The sequence below is a fragment of the Haplochromis burtoni genome, unplaced genomic scaffold (assembly GCF_018398535.1).
Source record: "Haplochromis burtoni strain Fernald_Lab_line unplaced genomic scaffold, NCSU_Asbu1 Contig_10, whole genome shotgun sequence".
NCBI classification, from domain to species: Eukaryota; Metazoa; Chordata; class Actinopteri; order Cichliformes; family Cichlidae; genus Haplochromis; species Haplochromis burtoni.
The window spans coordinates 3,320,375-3,347,537 of NW_024582371.1; the positions used below are offsets into that span (position 1 = coordinate 3,320,375).

General features: G+C 40.0%; 2 protein-coding genes across 3 annotated transcripts; both read left to right on the forward strand.

The window, feature by feature from the left end:
- Window positions 1-1,643: 1,643 nt before the first annotated feature.
- Window positions 1,644-6,330, forward strand: c1qtnf2 (C1q and TNF related 2). The gene is made up of 3 exons (XM_005921196.3): window positions 1,644-1,885; window positions 2,195-2,452; window positions 3,636-6,330. Exons 1-3 carry the CDS (start codon window positions 1,864-1,866, stop codon window positions 4,277-4,279), a joined length of 924 nt encoding a protein of 307 aa, XP_005921258.1. The 5' UTR covers window positions 1,644-1,863; the 3' UTR covers window positions 4,280-6,330.
- A 1,586-nt stretch (window positions 6,331-7,916) lies between these two features.
- Window positions 7,917-25,869, forward strand: ccnjl (cyclin J-like). Of its 2 annotated transcripts, none has more exons than XM_005921197.3 (6): window positions 7,917-8,182; window positions 8,824-8,910; window positions 12,344-12,554; window positions 21,271-21,570; window positions 21,662-21,821; window positions 21,913-25,869. In XM_005921197.3, the coding sequence occupies exons 2-6, from the start codon at window positions 8,842-8,844 to the stop codon at window positions 22,424-22,426; spliced, it is 1,254 nt and encodes a 417-aa protein (XP_005921259.1). In that variant the 5' UTR covers window positions 7,917-8,182; window positions 8,824-8,841; the 3' UTR covers window positions 22,427-25,869. The 2 variants fall into 2 exon arrangements, with proteins under 2 accessions (XP_005921259.1, XP_005921260.1); XM_005921198.3 differs by having other exon boundaries at window positions 8,827-8,910.
- The last annotated feature ends 1,294 nt before the right edge of the window (window positions 25,870-27,163 follow it).

Sequence of the window (27,163 nt, forward strand, 5' to 3'; positions counted from 1 at the left end):
AGTTATGGACTCCAGAGGAAACTTAAGTATGTGGGGAGATTTGTAAATTAGTACACAACAACAGAAAGTAATATGGAAAGAACAATTCAAAAGGCATTTCCAACATTTCTGTCAGGTCTGAGACTTCATCGATTTAAGTACTGATCTGAAGAGAAAGTGGAGGATTACTTCATAGTGACCTCCACTACAGGCCAAAATGAAACTGAAGCTGCCCTTCTAGTTTCTACCCTTCGCTGAATCCCTGCTGTAGGGAACGGCTTGTTTATGTAATGTTCTCAGTGATCATGTTCCCCGTGTAAGTGATCAGGGTCTAAAAACACAGTTCTTTGTAAAAGTACCCACCAGAGTTATAATTATTGTATTTTCTAATTATTTATTTATTGTTTTTAAATTTCATTTTGACTCTCTTGTTAGTTCTGACAGTAAGCCTGTGCTTTTCACTTTACTTTTTAATTGTTTTGCTTTTCTCAATATTAGCTTTAGCCTTGCAAAATATCATTTTACACAGGGCAAATGCTGGAGGCAAGATTTAAGAAGATCAGTTCAAGTTTCACACAAAAACCCCACTGCTTCTGAAAACAGTTAATTCACAGTCTTGTAAGACTCTCATTCAAGAAGTCCCGTTAAAAAACCCCATGGGGGCAAACTGTAACTTTACCCAAAGTAAACAAACCAAAAACTAAAGACATTTCATCAATATTTGTATTTAACTTTAATTTGTTTGACCAGGGATTACAAAATCATGTCAGTTTAGTTTTGACCCCCCCCCCCCCCCCAAAGTCTAGTTTTTATTTTAGGTAACCCGGTTTTTCACATGTAAATTGAATTTTAGAACTATTTGATTGCTTTTAAAAACCATAAACTGAACCTTGCAAGGTGTGTTTACCTTGAAAGGTTCAGCGACGAACAATTCTGGATAATTTATTTGGAAAAAAAAGAAATAATTATGCACTTTTTAATTTTGCTTTTTGTAGCCTTGTGTGTTAAGCATAACTAGGGCAGAGATAAAGAGGGAAAGAAGGGAAAGGACTAAAATCTGAAATACCTAAAAAAAAAAAAAAAAGGCACCCAGAGCGTCACCTAATGGACTGAACTGAAAAATGAATGCAAACATGAGATGGCTACCTCTTCATTCACTGGGTGATTTTCTGGAAAGCCCTGATGAGGGTTCCAAGGTGGAGAAGAGGACACCAAAAAAAAGCAGTCAATCTCAGCGTTCCTTATCTCAGACTGCAGGGAGAAGTCTGTCCTTGTGCTCCTCATTAACCAGGTGCACACATTATCCACGTGCATTACACATGAACACAGTCAGAAACCTAAAAAATGTGTTTTTTCAGTGTTTCCTCTTTCTTGTGTCTCTTGTTTTTTGTAAGATGTGCTCTACATAGTAGATTTATTCATAAACTTTACAGTGTGGGACAATTTTAGTGCTCGTAATAAGACAAGGAAACGTAAATGTTTTTTTTTTAATTTTCTTTTTCTATTATTGCAACATTTGACCACTTCTGAGGACATCAGTATCTAAATGCATAACGTGTAACAAGCGAAATGTTTCTGCTTTATCCTTTTTAGCCCTCGTTGTGTAATCTCTTGCTTCCTCACAGCAGAGTTTGTGAACCACTGATGTGTCACTGCTTCAGCTGTTGCACTGACTTGAATGTAATGACATCATGGTGAAAGCATTTTTTTTTTTGGCCTATCACTCGCATAAACAGGGCGGATGTTGCGGAGACTCTGGGCTGCACATTTCTCTGCAGAGCTTCTCTTGAAGAATGTTGCCTCAATCAATCGTTTGTTGGAAATGTAGGAAGGTTTGTGCACTCTGATGCAGAGAAAGGGCTCGGACGGAGCTGAAAAATACCCATGAGTCATAATTTCTCAACTGGTGAGTTCTTACTCTGTGCTTTTAAAATGGCTGACACACTCCTTTATATAACCTACTGTAAGCTGCATGCTTTTATGTAACCAGAACATATAACAGATGCATCAGATTTGTCATTAGTTACTGAGGGATTGCATGAAAATGGCCACACCATCTAGATGCCCGTCCACATGGTGTGTTAGGTTTTAGTCTCTGGTTGACTCCAGGAATCTTTTACCACATGTTTGCATCATCTGATCAATGGCTGCAAAACTCAAGTCAGTATAATTGTTGTAAACAGTTGCTTCCCCTTGCCTCTTTGTGACTCTACAGTTCCCATCATGCTCCAGATGTTTGTGATGATCTATGTGCTGTCAGTTGCCGTCTCGCAGTCAACAAATCCCCCATCTAAGAGAGGTCGGAATTTCACCATCCACTCATCCCAGCTGGTCTGCAGTCTGCCGGGCCCAGCGGGGCCTGCAGGGAACCCAGGAGCCCCTGGATCACCCGGGGCCATGGGCCCCATGGGGCCCCCCGGGACAGACGGCCAAGATGGGAAGGATGGAGAGAAGGGAGAGAAGGGAGATCAAGGTAGTAGTTAATCTCTAGTTGTATGTTACTGTGAACTTGAATGATCTTCACATCATATATGTCACTGATCTGATTTTTCTGTAGCACCTCTCCAACATCTATGCACAGATGTCTGAAGTTGCAAGTTGTTAAGTGTAAAGGGAATGTTTTTATTGCCATTTGACTTTTTTTGGTCATTAGCTTCATATTCAGACCTTTTTCAGTTACTTAAACGAGCCTGTTGATTTATTATTCATTATCACAAGTTCTGAAGAGTCAAAAAACATCTAAATAGCCCTAACATGCCAATTAATATGCTCTTTTCTTTTGTCAGTGACAATTTCACAGGGAACGTTTTTGGCTCTTAAGAGCTTTTGGTCATTAAAACAATTAAACTACTCTTACAATTAACAGAACACTTTGAAAACAATCAGATATAGGGAAAAAATGAGGGTAATAGGCATGCTAGTCCACCATGTCCACACGCTTTGCCATAATACTGGGGGGCTCTCGCACTGCTCATCCTGTTCCTCTTTGCACAAAGGAGCAGACACCAGTCTCTAAGGACCTTATATGGCCTGTCCAGCTCTCCTAGAGTAACTGTCTGTCCCCTGAAATCTCTTCTATGACAGCAAACCTTATGCTAATGGCACGCAGTGATGTGCCATTCAAGAATTGAACTACCCGTAGAACCTCTAGGATCCAGGTATCACCTCATCCTGGCAGTTGTTACCAGTGACCCTAGACAAATGCAAAAGTAGTGAAAAAACACAGTCAGAGGGAAAATGTCAGTGGCTTCCACCTGTAAAACCATTCCTGTTTGGGAAACTGTTTCATTGTTGCCCCTCTACTGCACCCAAAGCAGCTGAAAGTGATTCACAACTCCCTCCGCCATTTAACTGACCAGATCAATATCACAGAAGTTTAACTGATTTTCTACACTCTGATTTAAACGTGTTCCTTTATTTATTTTGAGCACAGAATTTGTTTAAAACACGATTTTGGATTTTTTAGCCTTTATTTAGATAGAATAGTGAAGAGAAGACAGGAATGCTAGGAGGTCTTGGTGAGACACATGGTAAATGGACCCAGGCATCTTCAATAGCCTTAAAGAACATAGCTAAGCTGCTCAAGCATGTCAGCTATACTGGTGCCCAGATTATACTATTTTATTGTCATCTTGTTATTATTTATGTGTTATCAGGTGATCCAGGGAGACCTGGGAACCCAGGCAAACCGGGTGAGAAAGGTCGTGAGGGTATTATTGGCAAGGCCGGACCTCGGGGACTGAAAGGACAACGTGGAAAACCCGGAACATCTGGAACCTGGGGACAAAAAGGAGACGTGGGTGACATGGGCGAGGAAGGAGCTCCAGGTGGTTGTAACTGTGGCAAGCAAGCACGATCAGCTTTCTCTGTGGCTGTGACAAAGAGCTATCCTAAAGAGCGCACGCCCATCCGCTTCACCCGGATCCTGCTGAATGAAGGGAATCACTACAATGCCTCCAGCGGGAAGTTTGTCTGCGTTATCCCAGGAGTTTATTACTTTACCTATGACATCACACTGGCCAACAAGCATCTCGCCATTGGGTTAGTTCACAATGGGCAGTACAAGATCAAAACATTTGATGCAAACACTGGGAACTATGACGTGGCATCTGGTTCTACTGTTCTCCACCTGAAGGAGTCAGACCAGGTCTGGCTGCAGATCTTCTACTCGGAGCAGAACGGACTCTTTTTTGATCCTTTTTGGACAGACAGCACCTTTACGGGCTTCCTAATCTACCCTGACCAGGAATTTCTCAATGAAGCAGATAGAAAAGCAAATGCTCAGGATGAAAATGAATGAACTGTAATGAAGATTTATATCTAATTAAACTTCACGAGTTTGGGCTTTGTGGAATTTCAGTTGTTTAAGACATCCGTCACCAGGAGGCGCACTAGGAAAGAAAGAAAATCAACTGGAGGAATCACACAATAAAGCCTTAATAGTGAACAAAAAACATTTTACCTGAAATATTATGCCCTGTTCTCATAAAATATTTAAATTTATGTAACCCAAAATAATTTAATTCTGTTTCTTTTTTTTAAACTCCTTGATAGGAGATGGCACAGTGCCTTCTTCTTTTTCCCCCTTTTTTCCTTTATTAACCATTATAAAACACAATTTGAAATAAAATCTAAATTATATTGTAAGATAAATTATTTTACAGTGTTTGTGTTTTTGAGTCAAAACTGGTTAGCACTGTCCTGGTGCCTGTGTGGAATTTTCATGTTCTCTCCAGGTTCCTCCCACAGTCCAAAGACATGCAATTAGGTGGGCCAGGTTAATTGGTGACTCTAAATTGCCGGTAGAATATAAGTGTGAATGGTTATCTCTCTCTTTGTGTTGGCCCTGGCGACTTGTTCAGGGTGTACCCTGCCTGTCACCTGGGATAGGCTCTAGCCCACCCCTGCAACCCTGAATTGGATAAGAGGAGGAGAATAGGTGGAACAGTTTTTGAGTATTTGTGTATGGTTCATTAACATGGCGTGTATTTTTGTGTTCAAGTTCATAATTACTTTCATGACACATAGAAGTGTATTATATAAACGAACATCTTTTAAATAAAACTAATAAGCATTTTAGAAATCAAATAACTCATTTTAGAGTTTTATTAATTTAATTAAATGTAATTTCTACCGATTGCGCCACTGGAGTTTTGCACATACTATCAATTTAAATGGCATTTTACTTGAACACTTGTATTAACTCGTATTGCATCACTTTTTTATGCCCAAAAAATTATTTGAACAAACTGAAAATTTATTCAACTCAAAAAGTTTTTCTTCCAGCGAGACATGAAATTAATAAATGATTGTAAACAGAAATGATGCACTAGGATAAAATAATATGCATGTCATGCCAATCACATGTGTATCAAATTATATAAATATTAACCTGCAGTTTTGTATTTGTAGAAAATTTTAAAATTATTTCTCACTTAAAGTCATCATGCTCTAGTCTAAGGTTGCTTCACGGGCTGAATTGCTTAATAGAATTCAGGTTAACACTTTATAATACAATCTGTGATTAAGGGCATAATCCTCCTGCAATTAAATCAAATTTTAAGGTATTTTGTTTTAAATTATAACGTAATTTTCCTAAAAATACTTAAAGGTAGATACGTTAGAATAATATGTATGTATTTATATGTATTTGTATTTGCATGTATACAATTTTATGTAGCACATGAGTAATTTAAGTAATACACAACTTCATGTAACTTACAGGAGAGAAGAAATAGTGACATTTTAAGTCATTTTAAGTAGTGTCAAACTTCCGGGTATTTTACAGGAAAGGAGACAAAAATGATACTGTGAGTAAATTTAAATACTGTATAAACAATTTTAAGTACTACATACTTTCCTGGTAATTGTGCCATCTTAAATTATAAGTACATTATGCTTTTTGGGTTGTTGGCCGTATTATAGAGTGAATTTAAGTTACGCATTATTTAAAATTACTTGTACATGAATTAAATGTATTTACAGTATAAATACTTCTTTGTTTTCTGTAAAAAAAAAAACCCAAAACACTTTTCCCCCCTTACCTCACTTCAAGTATTTGTAGGTAAATATAATTACATTGTAATTTCAAATAAACTACATTCCACTGCAATTCCATTTAATTAGTCGTGGGCCATACTGTAAAGTGTTACCAAATACAGGACAATGACAGACTACATTAAGGAGACAAAGGATTGGAGAAACACAAGAACATGCTGCACCTCCTGTGTTTCTTTACTTTTAGAGGCCGTTCATCACCATTTCATGGACCACAGGGGGATTTTTAACTGGGGTTTTATACTCAAATGTCTCAAAGTCATCTGTGGGTATTCACATCACACATGGAAGCAATTAATCACACTTGATCTAATGTGTTACTTAACTAAAGTATCCATAATCCATGATACTTCAGGGAAGAAATGCAATTCTGCATTTAAACTTGTGCTTATGTAAAAGTACAAATGCATCAATGGCAAACCTGAAAACTTCATTTTAGAATAGTTAGTCAGTGTAGAGCTAATTTAAACAATTTACCCAGTCTTAATGTAAAGTGTTAATAGCTATTTGGAGTCAAATCTTTTGCAGTATGCTTCATGCAGGCACAGCTTCTGCTACAAACACTCAGATAACAGCTTTCTTAAGTAAACAGGAAGAAAGCAGCATTTTATTTATATACAGGCTCAGCTCCCCTGTTCTTATGTTTGCAAAATCTTCCTTTTTGTATGGAACCTGGAAGCATGCTGTATATTCTCCTACTTAGATGGCTCTAGCTAAAAATAACCGAATCACTTCTAAAAAGTGTTATACTTGAATCAAACACTTTCCTTCAACAAAAATGTGAAAATATGATGCTTTACTCTCATCTCTGTCAGTGGCTCAGTAGGTAACCCAATGCACCACTATAGAGCCTCATGTTCCCATGCAGAGATGCTGAGTTTAAATCCCCCAAAGTCAGCCAAGAGTGATGTTTAGCCAAATGGACTCACACAGGTTTTCACTTAACGAATGCCAGTGTGATATCTAACTTCCTTTAAATGGCTGTTGTCATTATCAAACAAATATACTGAAGCAATTCCTCAGCTAGACCATATCCTATTCCTTCCCCTAAACTAATTCAAACAGATACCATACTGAAAGCACAGTATCTGCTTCACTGCTTTTGTGGTTCCCCGGGTTCCAGCATTTACTTGGGGATCATTTAGCTCAAAGCATTCAACCAATGTTTTTAAGAAGCACACACAAGCTCTTTATATCTTGCAGTTTACGATAATTGTTAGCATAAATCTTGTGCCAGATAAACAGTTTCTAAAGGCTGTTGAAGCCTGTGTATTGTTGTGTTTTTTTGGTACTGATACAGGGGAAAAGCTTAGAGTCAGGGATACAGTGCTGTGACAATTATTTGCAAATTTCTCTATTTCTTATTGTTTTATATTTGTCATATTTACATGTTTCAGATCATTAAGAAAGAAAGAAAGAAAGAAAGAAAGAAAGAAAGAAAGAAAGAAAGAAAGAAAGAAAGAAAGAAAGAAAGAAAGAAAGAAAGAAAGGGGTCAGATACTTCTTCACTGGACTGAACAGTTAGCTCTCACACTTGATAGCATTAAAATAGACACCTTCAATAACAGCACTTCCAAAATCACTGGAATTCTTGCTCAAAGGGAATACTGTCTGGGATTTCTGTCTTAAAAGATAGGTAAATGTTTACCTATCTTATTATAATATAATATAATATAATATAATATAATATAATATAATATAATATAATATAATATAATATGCATTCGTTAACATTTTGTATATTAAATAAATGAAATGAGATCCTTTGCTGAACTGTAGCCGTTTGTAGTTCTAGCGGTGACCTTTAAAGACTACAATTCCCAGGCTGGGGGAGGAACCTCACGTCTAGCGCACGAGCTCTGTAGACCAACAGTAGCAGCTGGCTGAGCCGAAGAGGCTACTTTGTTAACAGCGAAGCCACCGGAGAGAAAACGGCTCAGTGGTTTCTCTCGGAAAAGTGTGAACAGTTTGGGGGAAACGGGGAACCCGAAGGCCTGTCGGTGGGATTTGACGGTGGCACCTACTCTGTTTTGTGTTATTAACTTTGTTTTTTCGCCGACAACTCAAAGTTGAGCCGTAGCGGAGTTCTGTCGTTCAGGATGTCGGACTGAGACAAAGGGGTCTGGGGGGCATTCCCGACGGAGCGGTGAGTGAAACAGGCGATAACTACCAAGACTAAAAAAAGAAAGAAAAAGTTTTCTTTGTTGCTGATTGCCGGAAAAATAATCTGAGTTTGTGATGAGCTCAGTATTTCTGAGCCTGGTGGGCACAGTTAACTTAAAGCCCGTCTGTTTGTTCGCAGTCTCGTGGTGCAGAATCGCCTTCAGTCATAACTGAAATGTAGGACTGGTTGGTGATTTGCCTTCGCGATGAACAACCACGTTAAAAAATGAGATTTTATGGAAGGCTGCTTTGATGAGACTGACCTACAGCATGGTCGAAGGGGGCATTTAACCGAGCCATTAGGTTTCCGAACACAGAAAATGGCCTATGCGGGGAAATAGACCTGTGCAGCGAGATAAAGGTGTTTAAAAACTTTATCAAAAACGCATTCCTCGAAAGGGTATTTATTTATTTATTTTTTTTACTGTCAACGAGAACAAAACAGCTAGCTTACTAATCCTACATTTTAAATTAAAGAGAACAGTTGTAGAAAGACTTAAATTCAGCTTTACCTTCTTTCCTCTCATGTGGTAAAAATAGTCTCAACTTTCAGTGTGGTGGTTATACTGGCTTGGCCTTGCTTCTTTCTTCAAGTACCTGAACTTTGTCTGATTTTGCTTTCAGCAGGTAAAACTAGGAAAGATGGAGAGGGAGCTGGAATGGTGGAAGGATCAGTTAGCTGCAGATATCCATCAGTCCCTCCGCATTAAGGTGAGTTTGTCTGAACTAAGCTCTGTTTTAACAGGAAGTTTTATTTTGCCGACCTTCTTCTGACTGCTTGCGCTTAGGATAACTTAAATTCACCTTTAAAAACAGTAACCCCCCACCTCTCCTCACAGCACTAGGCTTTTGCAGCTGACATTTTCAAACATTGAGGCCAAAATCAACAGTGTCTGTGAATTAAAAAAATAAAAATAAAAAACTTGCTACACACTGCAGTGCAGTGCTTATCTTTATCACCAGCTCAGAGGAAATCTAGAAAAACGCCAGCAAACATTGACAGTTTTACTTCTGCCTAATCAAATCCGTGAATTAAAGTGATTAACAGTGAGTCAACAAACACTGATGTTAAACTCAACTGCAGCTTTGCCAAAATTTGTTACTCAAATGGATTATAAGTGTTTAGTTTTTTAATTGCACCCTTTGCCTTGTTCTAAAGACCAAGTGATTGCTATTGATTTTCAGAAGAAAATGTTAAAAGTAATTTTTCTTTTTTTTGAGCAGTTGTGGCACGCATTTGAATCAGACCCTGAGCTGTATTGATATTCCACGACAAGATGTAATGTTGCGAGGAAAATATAATTACCCGGTCCTGCTGTCTATTTAAACATAGTCTAAATTAGATTACATGGAGGATTTAAGGCTCATTAATTGAGAACATCTTAATTAACCTCAGAGCGTGATCATATTTCTTCCCCATGTGTCACTTTAATGGAGACATCTGTCACTTTGCTGGCATTTTCATCTTCATAGTGATGGAGCTCAGGTTTAGAAGATCAGGTATCTTAAATGTGCCACAAATCGCAAGAATGTGTGTAGAATGAGGAGTGTAGCGTATCGGGTGGTTGTGAGCTGCATGTAATGAGTCACACGCTTACATAGCATTTGAATCAGTTTACGCATGCTGGACAGTGTCTGACTCAGAGTGAACTGTCAATTACACTGAAAGTCTTTATGCAGAGCTGGAAACAAAACAACACGCCCACTCTTTTCTCATCTGTGACAATGAGAGACATGCTGTCCGCCTCAAGTGTTTCTAGTCAAATCTAAAGCAACTGTTTTCACCACAGTATGATATGCAGCACTAAATGATCTAAAGTTACAATACAGGAATACCTGGTGGATGCTGTGCAAACCTGCCTGTGTTGCACTGCAGTGAGTTAGACAGTTTCAAATCAGGTTTTTCTCAGTTTCTAAATTATTTTGATCAGGCGACTGATTTGTAGACAGTTGTAGTGTTGTTGTTTTTTTTATACATTTTTTTTCTTGCCATGGACTTTAATCTTTTACCCAAATTCACAGGAGTCTTGGTCATCTACACAAGATCGCAGATACCGCTAGATGTCTTCATGTAGAAACACACTACAGTTGTTTCAAAGAAAATTGGGAATTTCTTTACAATCATTCCTTTACCTAGGCCATATTGGGAATAAAAGATATATAGGAAAGCCAATAGATCATAGAAAATCACATTGGGTTTTAATTAAGTAGTAAAAATAGATAAGAATCAAGTTAAGTAATAATAGTACAATAAAGAGGATTAAACCAGATAATGCAAATTGAAGCATGGGTACACTGTTATCCCCGATTACATGTAATAAATGACCATAAGACTTTCATTTGAATTTGAACAGACCTCAAGATTTCAGATTTTGTTCTCAAGACTAAACTGTTTTTATGCTGAAATGACTGTTTAACTTATGGATCATTAACCATGCCAGATGAAAAAAGAATGCTGCTTTTAGATGACTTGAAAGCTGACATTTCTCTAAACAGAACAACTCATTTAAAATCTAGAGTAAATCTTTTTTTCCCCCCAAAAATAAAATAATTGTCAGTTGCTTGGTTGTTTTATGTCTTCAGAAACCGTAAATTTCCATAAACCTGTAATGGAAAAGATTGGTGAGTCAGTGTCAGAACCGTGCGTAAAAAGGCCCTCACGCGGTCTTCACATTTCCTGCATGGCGCCTTTACCCCCACAGTCTCATCCAGCCTTAATGATGTGTGCTGCAGTGATAATGCCCTGATGTGGGAGATAGCGGTGGTGTGTAGCATGTGGCAAATTATCAGACATGCAAATCAGTAGGCAGCTGTGGAATCCTTAATTATGGTGCGGATCCCCCACAAAGGCTCCTCTGCACTCCTCGCAGACCCCCCCAGAGCCCTGCAGACTCCAGCAGCCCTCCCTTCTTTTCACATCCACCCCCATTCTCCTGCTGCCCTTGTACCCCGAGACAGACAGATGGAGCAGAGTTTGGGGAGGACTGGCTGATATGATAGGTCATGGCACCGGGGGTTGGTGTTGCTATGTTGATTTTGTAAGGGGTACTGCTTATTTTTGAATTCCACTGAAGTGCCAGTCTGAAGACTTTTTTTTAAAAGTTTTGCATTCACAGCAAATAATTTTTGTGCAGCGTGTCGGCTATAATAGTACACATTTCCATCAGTGCATTTCAGAGAAACGGTTGATACTAGTATTGGCTGATCTGCCAGGTTTTTTAGCTGCTGCCCTCCAATTTGTGATTTATTTTAATGGAAGAATGATAAACAAGAATGGAAGGCAGTGGTTTGTGGATATATAACAACTGATTACTAGTTAGATTGGACGATTTGATCCAACCTAAGCTATGGGATATTCTTGAACAGCAGTCCCGACATAATGTGGATATTTTTCCTTTATTTTAAGGACTCCTTGCTGGCGCTAAAGAGATGAATCTGCCAATCCTTGATCTCTTATCAAATCCCAAAGCCCTTGTTTTTATGCATCCAAAAAACATAAAAACATATTCGAGTATTAGTATCATGAATTCAGGGGGAATAGCTGTTCTGTGTACATGCAGTTCCAAATGTCTCCTATTTCTTACTCTGAGGCAGGTTTTGAAACTAGAAACTTGGTCTCTCTCCAGTTTTCTGTAGCTGATTGGGAAGATACCCAATGCTGATTCAATGCAAATGCCCCCAAGTGTCTTCATTCCACTTTGAAACACATGCAGCTAATTGAACATGAATAGGAGATGGGCTAGGGGTGAAACCTAATCCTATCTACCACTCAACCTCCACTGGAGGCCCTCCCCTTCCCTCCCCATACCACATACACAACTCATCACACACAAACCCTCACCCCTTTGTTCAGAGACCCCTGCAATGACCCAGATTAGCTCCAGTTTTCTGCTGCAATGGTGAATTAAATGAAATGGATCCAGGGTTGAATCATAATCAAGAGTTTTTGGTATAAAAATAATTTCCTTTCTTAATATGAGCATCATACCCACCACTCTCCTGACAGTAGTGAATCTAGACAGCATGGCTCACCATTATTATGCATATTCTTTTCGACCCCCATGCTTTTTCATCACTGCTTCCTGCCCACCCTGTTCCTCTTACACCCCGTCATTAACATCCCTGTTATCTTTTCTCTCTTCAGGAGCTGAAGTTGCCGGCCTACCGGGCCCATTCTCCCCAGATTGGCATGCGACGGTACTTTGCAGACTTGTTGGCCATCCTGAGTAATCGCTACCAGCTATGTCCTACAGCACGTCACTTGGCAGTCTACCTGCTGGACTTGTTCATGGACCACTATGACGTGGCTGTCAGGCAGCTCTACGTCATTGCTCTGTCCTGTCTGCTGCTAGCTAGTAAGTTCAGAATCAGCTTTTTATTTTCTCAAAACTTGCCCCATGCTTTTTCTATATTCCAGGCATTTAAAAAATATTTTCCTTGATAAAATCCTTACATGTAATCTCAAAATAATCCCATCATGCTTTTAAATGGATTAGAGGTAATTTCACACCTCTTGATAGGTGAACGTGTTATCACACAGGTAATAAATGGGCTGCTGTTAGTGTTGGAGAACAAGGTTTCTCTGTCTTTCACAAGTTAGCCCCACTCTTCAAGTTGATTGGGATTAGTTTATTTATGAAGCCATGGCTGTTTGGATCTGTGTTTTTTGATACTCTGTGTTTTAGAGCAGTAAATGTAAAAAAACAAAACAACGCTTGGTCGTGGTGCTTTTTCGCTTGTGTCTTCTAACATAAAAAGGACCATATGAACATTTTTTTTTTTCTTTTTTGTAGATGAAAGTTTTAATTGATGTTCTAAATGGTTTTCTTAAGCTTTAATCTGATAGGAACCTTTACTCAGGTTAAGGTTTACGTTTTCATCTTAAAAAGTGTTATATTTCATCTTGTAACTACACAATGGTTGCACTGTGAGTCTGTTGTGCTAAAAGAAATGCTTTGACTGTGGTTTGTGCACAGATGGCACAAGGTGAAACACTTCCTGCAACTAAGCTATTTTGAGTTACACTCTAGAGATGCGTTTTCCCCTTCCAGCTCCACCTTCTAACTGAACCGTATTGACAGTTTACTGTTCACTGTGTTGGTTTAAGATAAAACCAGGTTTCCAATGTGACAGCATGATGGTTCCATTGTTTTTGAGAAACCGTTGGGATTATGATCATGCCTGCAGAACTTTATCTCTGTCTTTGATGCTAGTTGTAATATGATCTGAGTGGCTACTTCAGTTTGAGCCTGAGTTGAACTAGTGTTGCACTTTCTGAGGTTAAAATGTCCTCTAATTAAAGCTGCAAAACATTTTGTTTAAAAAAACAAAAACAAAACTCATTTAATTGATTGCAAATTCCAGCTTACCCAACATCCCAATACAAATCTAATTTACTACCATTAGTTGTTCACTCTCTAATGGCAATTTTCTGCTGTGATCAGCAGAGAAAATATGGAGATATTGTGTGCTTTCTTATTGTCAGCAAACACTTACAAAGACCAAATTCAGCTGTGATTTGAGCCTGCTAATAGAGTGATGTTTTCCATCACAGAATTCCTTTGTTCTTCCAAACTTATTAAAAATGCATCAGTGTGCACAGATGTGAATGCTTTGGTTGTAGTTGCATCGATTTTCAAGTTGTCTTTGTTTCTGCAAAAGTGAGTGAAGTAGTGGTTTAGTTTGATTAGTAACAATTTGCTTTTCTGCTCTGAAGTCAAAAAATGTTTCTTTTTGTTTTGTGTAAAGCAGGTGTGTTAATCAACATCCCCCCCTCCCCCCCTAGTGCAGATTCAGGGTGTAGGTTGTGTGGTAGTTATTAGTGTCTGTATGCCTGTCTGGTGATTAACAGACTGTGAGGATTTCTGTACGTTAATGTAGCCCTTGGCATCATGGGTAATTAGACTAATGATGCTGTCAGAGTAAGAGTCTGGAACGGGGCCCGTTCACTTGGGAGGGCTCAGTTTGTGTGTGTGTGTGTGTGTGTGTGTGTATGGAGTCGCATACATGCCGCTTTTGCAATCAGGAGTCTCTGTGGTGTGATAAATTTGAATATAAGACTTGAAAGATTTTTTTTTTTTTTTTTTTTTTAAATCAATCTCCTGAGAATCCAAGAATAGCTTTGTGAGTTTGTTAATTTAGTGATATAATTATTATCAACTCAACCTGGAAAGAGGTTATCCTTCTAATCACTAATAATTAATCAATTTAAAAAAAAATCTTTTGATTGTGGCTTTCAGATACTAAGGCTTTCTCTTGCTCTCCTCTCTGTTCTCACTCCTCCAGGACTTGAGGGAGTCTCTGTCATGATTGATGAGGGCTTGAAAGTGCATTTCAATCAAAGTTGTCTCGGGTTTTCATCTGTGCCTTGGAATCTGGCCTAGTTATTGAACAACCTCCCCAGGTCTCACTGACTGGCTTTGACAGGCACATACATTGTCTTTCTTTAAACTCTCCTGGCTTTCAAACTCTGTTAATTAATCAGTACCTCTTTCATACTTCTCAGCAGTCACTGCCTAATCCTGTTTCTCCATTATATCTGTGTTTTTTGTGGGAACTTGTGAGTGCTTGTGTTTGCGCAAGGATGAGCTCCTCTTCATTTGTGGTAGTAAGGTTATGGTCAGTTTTTTATAAACAGAGTAAGTGGAAATGAGGTTTATTGACTGCTGATTTTTATTTTGAGAAGAAAGCCAATATATTCCCTCAGAATTAAGTATCTGTTGTGTTGAAGTCCTGCAGTGATACATCAGTCTTGTTGACTTTTTTTTTCTGATCAGGACAGGTGAACTCTCCTGAGTGAATCTCAGTTACAAGCTCTCGCTGAAGATGGTTTTCATATATTTTGTTCCATGAGCCCTACAACTCTTATTGCCTGTTCTTATTGTCCTTATCTTCAACGTTATGCTGCTCTGTTGTTTGTTAATTGCCCCTTGGGGATAAATAAAGTCTTCTGATTCTGATTCTACAAGAAAAGAGCATCCTGTGAAATGGCACAACTAAAGAGACTACAGCGTGCACTTACATAGGCGTCGGAGCCCGGGGGTGGGGAGGAACTGTGTGCCGAGGGGCACCTGCCATATGCTCTCCGAGTCAGGCCTCAAACAAAAGCCAGTCAATGCAAGCAGGCCAGCCAGCCAGCCAGACCCTTCCCATAGAGGGGGAGGGGAGCACACTCCAAGGGGTGGAGGTTGTTGTGTGTGCAGGCTGTTGTGTGTGTGTGCAGGCGTGTGTTTGTGTGTGTGTATGGTAGAGATTTGCCGTAAGCTAATGTCACTAAAAGAGGACATGGTTGCTGTGGCAACCTTGTGATAAACCCACTGAGTCCTTTCTTGTGGTCACCTCATTAAAATCCACATTCATGTCTGATCCATTTCAGAGTTTGCCATTAAAAGGCTGCCACTACTACCACCAACACACAGACATAAAACTGGCTTGTTCTGGTAATGTCCCTTTACCTTCTGCTGCTGCTGGCTCTGTTTCCTCCTCGTTCTCTCACCTTGTCAGGGTCGGGCAGAGAGAGCCAGTCCTGGGACAGGATAGCCAGTAAAAAGCACTCCCACATCCCTGAGGGGGTTGGGAAATGAGTGGAGCGGTACTTCAAAGGCAGGTTGACTGCTGATGTTAAACAGGGTAGAAAGGGAGGGAGAGGTGGTAGCCTGCAAAATGGGACATGTTAGAACTGAACCACTCGGTGGGGTACCCTAAAATGTTGATTAATAGGGGACCCACTTCCCTCTCTGTCCAAATCTGTGATTCTGATTGAATGGTTCCACAAGTTTTCTTGAAAATGTTATTAAAAATAAAACAGATGTGGCAGTTCATCTTTTTGTTTGAGATCTTTTTTTGTAATTATAACCCCCAACTGCAGGCAAATGTCAATATTTAGTCGAATTTTGTGTTTTGTTGTGCAATGCCTGAAACTCCCCACGAACTACCTGTGTCACCACACATACTGCATGGCATTTCACACAGTCAGTCTCTGAATCCCCCCACACAATCTCACACACGCACACACACGCACACACGCGCACACACACGCACACACACGCACACACACGCACACGCAGAACTGAGTCTTCTCAGTTTCTCCCCGCTCACCCAACCATTCAGCATCAGGGGTCAGGGGTCGGCCCAGGCCTACATTGTAAGAGCTGGCAGAACCTGGGGTGTCAACACAGAGGTTCTGTGATGGAGCTGTGACCAATTTTTCCCTGCCAATGAAAGATGAACCGACAAATACATTGTGTTTAAAGAACAGGGGAAATTCCTTCATGGCTGTCAAGTTGAAGAGAGAAAGCAGGGTGAGCTTTATTTATGAGAGATTATCAGCATTAATTGATAGCAGTAAGAAATCCTGTTTGGGAAGTCATTCACATGTACCACAGGGCTGTTGGTCGATTTATCTGAAGCTTTGTTGTGTATAAAGTCTTTTTTTTTTGTCATTCAGAGCTTCTGGTTTAATGTGTCCTTTTTCAAATATATATTTAGATTTTCACCAAGAAATCTGGAAAGATGCTTTAATAGTTTTAGATGTGGTGGAGAACTACCAGGTGAAGAAAGTTTGAAGGCTGATCAAAAACTGGTAGAGTTGCACATTGTCAGCAAAATGGAGTGAAACAGAAAATGAGTCCTGTGTATGTGAGAGTACAACTATCAGGTTTTCTAACAGCCCCTATCACTCTAAACTGCTTTCCATCTCCACCCCCAACTCCCATTTTTCAAATGACACACCTGGGAGGAAGCCTTGCATCCTGGTCTTACCTCTTCCTAACCTTAACCTGTGACACACATCATTAAGTCTGAATATTTTTAACAACTTGCTCCACATTTTCTCATCATTATTATCACCAGTGTGTTCTGTGAGAAATAATAGATGTCTTGTAGTTGCTCTGTATGGAGAAGTACATGGTTTAGATGAAAAAGAAAGCTTTTAAATAAAACCCTTGGAGTGTCACTCTATACTCCTTACTGACTTGAGATACAATCATGTAGCCGTCTGCATTCCAGGTGAGCTGAACTCACAGGAGAGGAATGCATCATCTCTTTCATACTGGCAACAGTGAAATGGCACACTGTTATCCCAATAAAATAGCAGTGAGTAGATATGATACAATTTACAAAGCCAAACACTGTGATTAGTACTTGTATGATTGTATGTATCATTAGTACTGGTTTGTGTACACTTGTGGATTTAACAGTGTCGTGCTATATACGGTTTTGCACATTTGATTTTGTTTTTAATTTTTTAAAACAGACGGAAATGACTCTATAATGCTATTTAGCTCTGGATATTTATTATTTAACAACAATTTTATATAACAACAGTTTAGGTAAGTAATCAACGATTTAAATAGTATTTTAAGAAAAATGTCTCAAATTAGTCTAAAGTAATTTTCTTACGGTAGTTCATCTTGTCCATTGGCTCCTGGAAAGCAGTGTTAGATTTTAGGTGCCGTTGTAGGAGGAACAAAAACTATGATCCTAGAAATCTTAGAAATGGTATTCTGATGTCACAGAGTTTCTGCTGGAAACATGAAGTTTGTTTAATGTCCGATCCACCACCGCTCCACCTGTTAATCTCAAAAATAGTTCCTGGCCGCACTGTATGTGTGAAAATGACTTAAGCCTTCTGTTAGAGGAAATTATATACGTTTTCATTTTTGATTGCTGTTTGGATAAAAATGTGAAATTTGGGAACATCATCTTTCAATTTTGAGGAACCCATTGGCTATTTTTCAATATTTAACTTAATTAAAGCTAGTTAATCAGAAAAAGCTATGAATAGATGGCTGGATAATGTATAGTTACATTTTTAGTGCTCTTTTAGATAACATTTCCAAATGGTAACTGGTCTGATTTATTGTACTTCAGAATTAATAGAACCAGGAGCTACTTGTACTCTTAGTTGTAGGCTTTCTGATTTCATCTTTCTGTTATGGTGCAGGCTTTCTGTCATTCAGAACAAGATTCCTCAGACCCACCCATGTCTGTGATGGAGAGAGAGCTATGTTACACTGTATTCGCCACACATGAAAAAGACTTGCTGCTGCAAGTGTGTGTCAAATCTAGTGAAGTATAATTAAACTTTTTTGTTCAAGAGGAGGACTCTCATCGCCACTAAGCACAGTATCACAGTATGTGTTTAGCTTAGACAGTCGAACCCTTCCTCACACAGCCTCTTGAAACATGCTCTCGTGTACTGGGAATGGCAGCAATGCATCATACAAGAATGTCTTAATCTTATTGCAAATCAGAAACCGAGTTGGTGAGAGACACTCTTATTATGTATACGTTATGGCTGTTAAGGGTTATTCTCTAGTGAGCTGAGGCACGCAGAGAAGCATGAAATGTGCTAATCTTGATCATGCCTATCTGTTACTGTGATTGCATGTAGTTCAGACTTGTTGAATATGAAGTGTAAATGACGAGGATGGCCTTTCAGACACTAAGTTGCTATATTCAGATGCTGTCAGACTGCAGGAGAGGAGTGGGTGGGTGAATAAAGTGAATTTATTCACCATCCTGTGTTTTTTGATGATGTGTTCACTTATTGAAATGACACACTGTAATCTCCATGATATTAACTTAAACCTGTTTCTGGTTTAATCTCTTGTTATGGTTTGGCAGGTTTGACGGAAGATTATTTTTGGACACTCATTGTTGTAAACCAAAGGAATAAGCACAGAATACAATAAGGAGCTTGACTTGTGTGTCTTAGGATCAAAGAGACTGGGGTTATGTGGGGATAGGGGGGCAGTGATGCCTTTTTATGGCAGTGTCTGTGTGGACATAGCAGTCTAGGAGCAGACGGGGACCTGATCCAAAGGATATGAGGGTGAGAGAATGGGACAAGTGTGGACTGGGCCATGGTCTGAATTTGAGTGGTTGTAAAACAGCGCTGTTTCTTTGTGCTTCCTGTTCTGCCTGATAGACACGATTACTGCTTCTCTACTAATTACTGTCTCACCCCCACATCCCTGCATGTTGGCCTGCCAGTCCCATTCCCTCTCTCTTCCTTCCCCTGCTTAATGGTGGTTTGCAGCATAGGTGATAAAATTTATACTTGTAGGAAGACACTCAAGACGCTCTACTAGACGTGGGCTCAAATATGAAAATGAGGTCTGTTGAAGACAATGACAGTATCAGGTAATTGTTGCTGTTTGCTTATAACTGTAGCTGGGAAAGGTTAGTAAAGCTCCTGTTTTCAGTGTTTCATTGGCCTTGTCTTAGATTAGAAGATTTACTCCTGCAGAGAGTTTTCGTTGTTTCCGGATTAATGCATATTTTCGCCAAGCTGAAGTGTAACATTTTAATCCTACCAGCGTGATATAATGGGGTAACATTTTGTCTCCAGGCATGAAAAATATGTATTTTTGATTATTGAAATGTCTGCAAATAAATTTTTATTCTCAATGTTATATTATTTAAATTCTATCCTTATAAAGAAAGCAAGAGAGAGCAAATCGGACATTTAGACATAAATATGCTTTAATAAACGTGGCAAGTCTGGTGGTCCTCAAAATTAAAAAATTAATTCATTAATCAGATTAATATTGGCTTATTGTTAAGCTATTGGGTTAACTGTATTTTTTTTGCAAATGATCCCTGGCAACAGGATCACATGCAGTCCTGTTGCCAGGGCCAAAGAAATATTAAATATAGTTTAGAAACCTTTTTTCTGTTTGTCTATAATACAGTACTGATTTATTTATGTGTTTATGTATGTATTTATTTATTGAATGCTTCTCTTAGGTGCTTCTCAATTAGACTAAACTGTATTAACTTGATCTGTTCCTATTTATCAGGTCTAAGCAGTATGAAAACATTTGTTGCAGAGTATTATGTTGTAATCATTGACAATATTTTTGGTGTAATTTATCTGCTAGGATCCACTTTTGTATGTCCACAGGAGGACTTATACTTGTTTAAAAACTGCTTATAGCTACATTATGTTTCATCCCGTAACCCATTTGTTTAAATTTAAAGTGTCTTATTGCACAGCTAAATGTCCAAGGCTTCTTCCCAATAATTAGAAGCAGTATTAAAAAAAAAAATTGAGCTCTGATTTTGAGAGCCAGCAACTTCCATTGAAAGTTAGTAGTAAAAGCTGCATGCAGTTTGTTGCAGGCTTTAAAGGGAGTCTGTATCAGTGTAACCCGACCCCTCCTCGCCCTCATTCTTAATGTTTGAGAAGAGGCCTGTTGGACCCTTGAATTAAAGGCAGAAACACCCCACTTCATTGGTCACATGGACCCCAGAGGCCTCAGGGCTGTTGCTATGGAAAGCAGGAAGTCTTAGGACAGGGAGGGGGGCTCACCAAAAATGACGATTCTCTAATGTCTGCGAGTGAGACAAAGGGACAAAAGTACTGAGGATTGAGCTGACCGTGTTTTTCATAGAAAGTCCTTTTATGGTCCACTGTAAGCCTCCCTGGGCTTATTAGTATAATCACTTTGCTCTATGGCCAGATGTTCGGGAGTAGCCAACTTAATTGCAAATTCTTAGTAGGTAATAAACTGCTTTAGAGCTAACCGTAAACCTGCTGCACATGATGGTAATCTTGTTAAAAAGAGGGAAAACAATTAATAAACATTCTTTAAACACCCTTTTCCAGATGCAACTCATTCTGGTTCACATTTTCCATTCTTACTTACTTTTCTGTCAGTACATGAGATGATGTTAGTTATGAATGGCATTTTTTGTCACCACAAGAGGTGCAGCTAATGACCGTTTAAATGAGTTGGTTCATATTTTATAAATCCATTAAAGCCTACAAAATTTTTTATATATTTTTAAAGATGTTAAAGAATTTTTTGTTCAAAATCTTTACCCATAACACAAAAAACCATAGCTAAAAGTCTTCTGCATTAGTGTAATGCTTTATATTTTTAAGAACTTGCAAGCTAAGTGCAATATAGAGGTTGCCTCCTTGAATACATATGTAAACTGTTACATAAGTTAAATAAATATTGGATGTTTCTATTTTTTATTTTTTTGTCTTTATGGCTCTAAAGTCTGAAGGTGTAACTAAAGTTTTATAGCCACCCTCACTACATCTTTGCTTCTTTGCAGGCAAATTTGAGGAGAAGGAGGACCGGGTCCCCAAACTGGAGCAGCTGAACTCTCTGGGGTTCATGTGCAGCCTAAACATAGTTCTCAACAAGAAGGATCTGATCAAAATGGAGCTCCTGCTGCTCGAGACCTTTGGGTGGAATCTGTGTATGCCCACACCCGCCCACTTTATTGACTACTACCTCCATGCCTCAGTGCAGGAGGGCGACCTCTACAATGGCTGGCCACTGTCCTCCCTCTCCAAGACCAAGGCTTTCATGGAGAAATACACACACTACTTCCTGGAGGTTTCATTGCAGGGTGAGTTTAAAAGACGGTAGTGAACTGTACTTTACTTAATGTGTCACACAGGTGTTGAACATAGAGTGATGATCTTTTTTCTCTTTTACAGACCATGCCTTTCTGAGTTTCAGGCCATCCCAGGTTGCTGCTGCGTGTGTGGCAGCATCTCGTATTTGCCTTCAGATTTCTCCAAGTTGGACAACTGCTTTGCATTTACTAACAGGGTACACATGGGACCACCTCACCCAGTGCATTGAGCTGATGTTGCTGTAAGGGACGCACAAACCCACACATTTCTTGATTTATTTCATTTTTGCAGGAGGTGTGATAACAACTGAAATATGTGCCTTTCCCTTTTAGTGCTCATGACAACGATGTGAAGGAGGCCAATAAAGCCAAATCCACACCTCCTCACCGGCCCTCCTCTCTGCAGTCCCAGCCGCAGACCTCTCACCTCTCTCCAGTGTCAGCCATCCAGAGACCAGCCTCCTCCACCTCCTCCACACCACAGCTGCTCTTTCAGCCAGATAGCTTTCCACACATTTCTCAGCATTCCCCATCCCTGTCCCAGCTGCAGGCACTAGCTGAGTCCCAGGCTTTGGGGTCTGTGGTAAACATGTCTCAGGACTTTCTTCAGAGTCACAGGATGGGTCTTCTAGCTGGGGCTGCCTCCATCACTCCTGCGGGGGTGTTCCCCTCCTACCCAAGCCTAACCTCAGGTCTCCAACCGGGGACTCGTGGGCTGCCGCTCCAGGGCCCCATTTCTGTGCAGATGGCCCTTGCTGGAGAGCCGCGACATTGTCTGAGCATGGCTTACAGTGGGAGCTACCTAGGGGCTCATCACACGTTCACAGCCGGCTGCTTTGACAGGTGACGCCAGGAGACGGAGAGGGAACGCAAACCCCCATGGGAGTCCGCTGATAGAGACCTCCAAATCCCCAAACACACACTTACAGACCTCCTCTCTCTCTCCGTCGCCACCACAACAGCTTCAGCTTGCCCAGCTCCCTCGTCCCTCTCACAGAGACGCCTCAGACGCAAACAGAGGTCCAAAAGCAAGAAAGATCCAGTGGAAGTCATCACACTGACATGACAAATGCTCCTCTGCCTCATGAAATACTGAGGCGCTGTGAAATTCTTATCCCTATATTCCGAGCTGACTTTATAAATCTGTGTTATTTTGAGACTGTCATCACTGTGAATGAGATGAAAGCAGCCGTGTGATCCAACACCCACCTCATTCAGTGCCTGTTCTCAGTTGTGATAGCTGAGCCAATTTTAGAAGTGCACAGAAGACAAAGTATGTGATAAGCATATCTTGCTGCTTGACGTTTTATTTTTTGTTTTTTTAATTACTAATTCCAAAAATTGAACATGTTATAGAGAAAATTTGGCTGATATTGTTTTTTGTTTTTTAAGCCACCATTTCAGAGAGATGAAAGAAATGGAGGCTTGTTGCTGACGTGGCAGAGCACAAAGAGACTGTATGTCAGTGGAAGTTTTACTTGTGTCTCCTGCACGTCATTGAACATTGATCTAATGAGCTGAAGGGCTTCTCTGAGAATTCCTCACAACATAAGACCTCAGAGGGGACGAAGAAGTCATTGTTCTGTGCGCAGCAGGTGAAGTCCGCAGCTCGATCAGGCGTGCGCTATTTTTATCCCCGCCTCCCTCGTCATCTTTTTTCTCTCTCACCTCCAAAGTCGAGCCTTGTGGCTGAGCCCTCACGCATGCAGGTGAACATGTGGCTCTGTTAAAGCTGCAGGCTTTGTCATGCTAAAGTTTTAATTTCTCCAGCACCACTCAAAGAATTAAAAGACAAACTGATGTGACTGGACCAGCATGGTGAAGGAGACACAACGCTGGTGTGTGTTGTACATATGAATTGCTGCTGCCTTCTGAACTGTTGGTTCTGTGTCTGTGTTAATGACTCAAATGTTTACATGAACCACTAAGTATCAGGGACTTTAACAAGATTATACTTGAATATGATGCCATTGAAACATGTCATAGCTTTTATTTATGACTTTTTTTTTAATATTCATTTTTGATATTATGTAGTTTTTTGCCAGCTTAGAAATCCACCGTTGGTCAGTTAGTTTTTTTTTTTTTTGTAACTGTTCATAGAAACAGGCTCAGGTTTTAAGGCTGAAGCTAGCAGCCTTTCCTTCATTATTCTGTGCTTATGCTTTAAAGTGGATGCTAATTCAGCATCTGCGGGGGCTGTAATACTCCCCTTATTCATCACTGGACCATACTGTGTACAACTCAGTAACTGAATGCATGAAATAGTCTGCTACATGGCTGAATAAGCCCGCGGTTGCTTGTTTGACACACCAGTATCTGCAGCCTGTTGTTTCTAATTGTTCCACATTTCTTCCGTCTTCCCAGTGCCGGCTGGTATCATAGTGATACTGTAACTTTGCCGACTCCAATTTTCGGGATCTTTTTTTTTTTACTATATTTTGACTGAATTAGGGCTGCAAATCATCAATTTGGGTTTTAGGTTGAGTAACTGTGTGATATTTCTGAAATCGCTTAAAAACATTAATGATATTAATTGTATTCATACTTTTTTTTAAAACTCTACTTAAATATAGAAAATCTGCAGTTATATATGGCAAAGAAAAGCAGGCTGGAGTCAGGAAACATTTAAAGTACACATCAGTGAATCTGTCCATTGTTCCAGCTTTTGACTGAACTGATAGTGTCTTCTCAGCTTTGTAGAAAACTGATGTCTTTCTGGAAGAAGTGTAAACTCAGATATGCTACTTGGAATTTCTTGAACCTTGAATTGCCTATCGTTTAAATGTCCCGACTTTTCACTTCATTCTGGTGTTAGTTGTGCACGTTGGGCAGCCTCCTCATGTCCGTGCCTTGTCCTGAGCAGTTGTCAGGCTCACAGACATGTACAGATATTTGTTAGACAACACTACATGAAGCTTCCTGAAACAGCATTACCCAGATTAATATAATCCTGCATCCACCAAAAGGACTTGTTGATGTGTTTCAGTGATATAAACCATGATACTATGCCTTTATGTTTTCTAACTCTGTGTACAGTTTTGTTGTATTTTATGCATTCCATTTGTCTTCATTATATTTTAGTTCAGTCTTTTTCTGATTCTTTCATTGAATGCTGTTGATGTGAATTAGAGTTTTTGTTTTGTTTTTTAGCTAATTTTTCTCTTTCTCATAATTCAAGAGCAACTTCTCATTGAGGTGTCAAAGGTGCAATACGTTGTTTTTGTTTGTTTGTTTAAAGTGACCACAGCCATCACTGTCTCATGTTTACCACTGGTTCATCTTTTATAACTTATATAAGTTTTAAAAAATTTTTTTATAATTGTGACTTGACTTGCTGTAAGTTGGATCTCCCCTAGAGGGGGGCGGCGGGTTCTGAACACAATGAATATGTTGCATATTGCAGCATCAGGCTTGGAAGTGATAGATCTTACCGAATGCATTTGTCTTTTAGCCAGTTTAATCATGCTTTTTTTGCTTTTCTTTTTTTCCATAAGAAATGCTGATGCCAGTCACACCAAACAACCCTCGTCTAATGTGATAGTAAAAATGACACCACAAACATCCAACTTGTATTTTTATATTCTTTTGTAGCCTTGGTTTATGTGACACTGAATGATAAAATGATCTGTTTTTATCATAAAGTGCCATGAAAAAAATAAACACAAAAGATTGAAGTGAGTGTGTGAAAGGTGTGTTTCTTCTCAAGTGCCTGCAGCTTTTCGGGTGCACACGGTTCCCACTGTTACTTTGTCTTAGAGAGAAGACAATGTAACAACTCCTGCAGGTTTTACACACAGCCCTCCAGCTGTGACCACATACTGTCACTGCAGCTCACCATTCATTAAACCTGCCCTGCGTTAAGCTAAAGCCAGTGGAGCAGTTTAAATACATTTATTTAAGTGCTGTTACTCGTGTTCTAATCATTTCTTCTGCTTTAAAATAATAAAAATACCTGGCAGCTGTGTTTAGATCTTTTTGAGGCTATATGCAGAACTAAAAGTACCAGACAGTAATTCTTGTCTGATTATGCATGAATGCAGACTAGCATGTGCATACTCTTCCAGCACTTTGCAGTTAAGTTCAAATCTATAGCAAATAATTTAATCAGTCAGTCCCACACTGTAACCACTGGTGGGGTAGTAAAGGAGCATCACTAATCAGCGTGCTGATGAACAAGTTAAGCCTCTCTTCTGCTCCTGCCGTCCACCTCCGCAGCTCCAACAGTGCTTTCTATGCTGTGTGGCATTTTGACATACAGTGGGGCAAAAAAGTATTTAGTCAGCCACCAATTGTGCAAGTTCCCCCACTTAAAATGATGACAGAGGTCAGTAATTTGCACCAGAGGTACACTTCAACTGTGAGAGACAGAATGTGAAAAAAAAAATCCATGAATTCACATGGTAGGATTTGTAAAGAATTTATTCGTAAATCTAGGGTGGAAAATAAGTATTTGGTCACCTCAAACAAGGAAAATCTCTGGCTCTCACAGACCTGTAATGTCTTCTGTAAGAAGCTTTTCTGTCCCCCACTCGTTACCTGTATGAATGGCACCTGTTTGAACTCATCATCTGTATAAAAGACACCTGTCCACAGCCTCAAACAGTCAGACTCCAAACTCCGCCATGGCCAAGACCAAAGAGCTTTCGAAGGACACCAGGAAAAGTATTGTAGACCTGCACCAGACTGGGAAGAGTGAATCTACAATAGGCAAGCAGCTTGGTGTGAAAAAATCAACTGTGGGAGCAATCATCAGAAAATGGAAGACATACAAGACCACTGATAATCTCCCTCGATCTGGGGCTCCACGCAAGATCTCATCCCGTGGGGTCAAAATGATCATGAGAACGGTGAGCAAAGATCCCAGAACCACACGGGGGGACCTGGTGAATGACCTGCAGAGAGCTGGGACCAAAGTAACAAAGGTCACCATCAGTAACACACTACAACGGCAGGGAATCAAATCCCGCAGTGCCAGACGTGTTCCGCTGCTGAAGCCAGTGCATGTCCAGGCCCGTCTGAAGTTTGCCAGAGAGCACATGGATGATACAGCAGAGGATTGGGAGAATGTCATGTGGTCAGATGAAACCAAAGTAGAACTTTTTGGTATAAACTCAACTCGTCGTGTTTGGAGGAAGAAGAATACTGAGTTGCATCCCAAGAACACCATACCTACTGTGAAGCATGGGGGTGGAAACATCATGCTATGGGGCTGTTTTTCTGCCAAGGGGACAGGACGACTGATCCGTGTTAAGGACAGAATGAATGGGGCCATGTATCGTGAGATTTTGAGCCAAAACCTCCTTCCATCAGTGAGAACTTTGAAGATGAAACGAGGCTGGGTCTTCCAACATGACAATGATCCAAAACACACCGCCCGGGCAACAAAGGAGTGGCTCCGTAAGAAGCATTTGAAAGTCCTGGAGTGGCCTAGCCAGTCTCCAGACCTCAACCCCATAGAAAATCTGTGGCGGGAGTTGAAAGTCCGTGTTGCTCGGCGACAGCCCCAAAACATCACTGCTCTCGAGAAGATCTGCATGGAGGAATGGGCCAAAATACCAGCTACTGTGTGTGCAAACCTGGTAAA

What these genes read in the sequence shown, in the direction of transcription:
- c1qtnf2 (XM_005921196.3), top strand. Translation starts at nt 1,864, where the DNA reads ATGAGTCATAATTTCTCAACTG. An exon ending in GAGTCATAATTTCTCAACTG is followed by an intron (nt 1,886 to 2,194) that starts GTGAGTTCTTAC and finishes GTGACTCTACAG; the next exon opens with TTCCCATCATGCTCCAGATG. An exon ending in GGGAGAGAAGGGAGATCAAG is followed by an intron (nt 2,453 to 3,635) that starts GTAGTAGTTAAT and finishes ATGTGTTATCAG; the next exon opens with GTGATCCAGGGAGACCTGGG.
- ccnjl (XM_005921197.3), top strand. Translation starts at nt 8,842, where the DNA reads ATGGAGAGGGAGCTGGAATGGTGGAAGGATCAGTTAGCTGCAGATATC. An exon ending in GTCCTGTCTGCTGCTAGCTA is followed by an intron (nt 12,555 to 21,270) that starts GTAAGTTCAGAA and finishes GCTTCTTTGCAG; the next exon opens with GCAAATTTGAGGAGAAGGAG. An exon ending in TGCATTGAGCTGATGTTGCT is followed by an intron (nt 21,822 to 21,912) that starts GTAAGGGACGCA and finishes TTTCCCTTTTAG; the next exon opens with TGCTCATGACAACGATGTGA.